The 1,180-nt window shown below is 45.6% G+C and overlaps 1 protein-coding gene across 7 annotated transcripts in view; it reads left to right on the forward strand.

Annotated features, from left to right (window-relative positions):
- The window catches only part of LOC116092562 (protein FAM122A-like), a 58,444-nt gene that overhangs the window by 3,587 nt on the left and 53,677 nt on the right, over positions 1-1,180 (forward strand). For all 7 annotated transcript variants that reach the window (XR_004119347.1, XR_004119333.1, XR_004119337.1 and 4 more), the window contains exon 2: positions 330-531. Coding sequence is in view for 1 of the 7 variants with exons in the window: in XM_031373783.1 (XP_031229643.1) it covers positions 330-531 (202 nt within the window). In the remaining 6 variants the exon portion in view is untranslated. The remainder of the gene's footprint in view (positions 1-329; positions 532-1,180) is intronic.

Here is a 1,180-nt window from a genome sequence, read left to right on the forward strand (position 1 = left end):
CTCAGAAATCCGCCTGCCTCTGCCGCCTCCCAAGTGCTGGGATTAAAGGCGTGCGCCACCACCGCCTGGCTCATTTGTAGTTTTTGTTTTGACAGTTACTTGTTGCCGTGGATTAGAAAAAGGAAAACTTAGTCATCTGTATTAGTGATTTAGACCTTTTTGGCAATTAGGGGTCCAGGTAAGAACTAGAACAGTTTTAAGCTGGTTCTGCCCAGATTTATGTCCACAGATATTAGGGACAGCAGGGCTGCAAAGGTGAGTGGCCCTACTCATCTATGGCCTTCTGACACTATTTTTGCACTCTCGGCTATTTGCTTTTCTCTTTACAGCATCTCACCACAGAGATATGTCCTTAAATGAACAAGAGCCGGATCCCCTCCAAAATTTCCAACTTGGCAGAGGCTTTATCCCCAACACCGATGTGGTACAGGAGCCTATGGAAGTGGATTTATGCCTGCCACCAGCTTCCGACACCGTAGAAATTAGCCACCTTAGAAGATCCACCAGCATCCCTTTGGGCAATGGATTTGGGTGAGCAGGGTGGATGTACCTGAGGGCAAAAGGGGGGGTATTGGACGAAATGACATCTAATAGAATTTCCTTGCCTTCATTTATCAAGGTCTTACAAGCAATCTCCCATATCCCCGGTGTCTAAAAGACCCACCTCAGCCTAGTGGCGGAGAGGGAGTGGGTGGAGCAGACTGAGGGACCCCTTCCTGACCCATCATTAGCTGACGATGTCTGAACATGTCTGAACCTGAACATTCTCTTCTGATGGGCCTATATGGACCCAACTCTAGAGACCAGTTAGTGTGGAACATGGCATTCTTGTAATTTCACTTTATTTTTTAGCTTTTCCTCTGAAGAAGCTGAGCATCCCTCCACTCGCGCTTCCAGATGTTATGACTATTTCTTTTTCATTTTCTCAGCTGATTTGTCACCTTTGTTTGACCTCTACCTCCTGCACACTGAAGATGGAGATTGTTGTCAAGCAAATACATAAACTTGGACTTTTAAAATACCTAGTTGTTTAAAAAAAAAACAAACAAAAATTTACGTGCTGCAGAAAGTTGACCTCTTGAATTACTCAATCTCAGTGGGTAATCCCCCAGCCCACAGAAGAGGAAATAATTGCGTGTGCGTGTGCGCACAGAGCACAGGCATACACACAGGGAGTGTT

This window comes from Mastomys coucha, chromosome X (assembly GCF_008632895.1).
Source record: "Mastomys coucha isolate ucsf_1 chromosome X, UCSF_Mcou_1, whole genome shotgun sequence".
NCBI classification, from domain to species: Eukaryota; Metazoa; Chordata; class Mammalia; order Rodentia; family Muridae; genus Mastomys; species Mastomys coucha.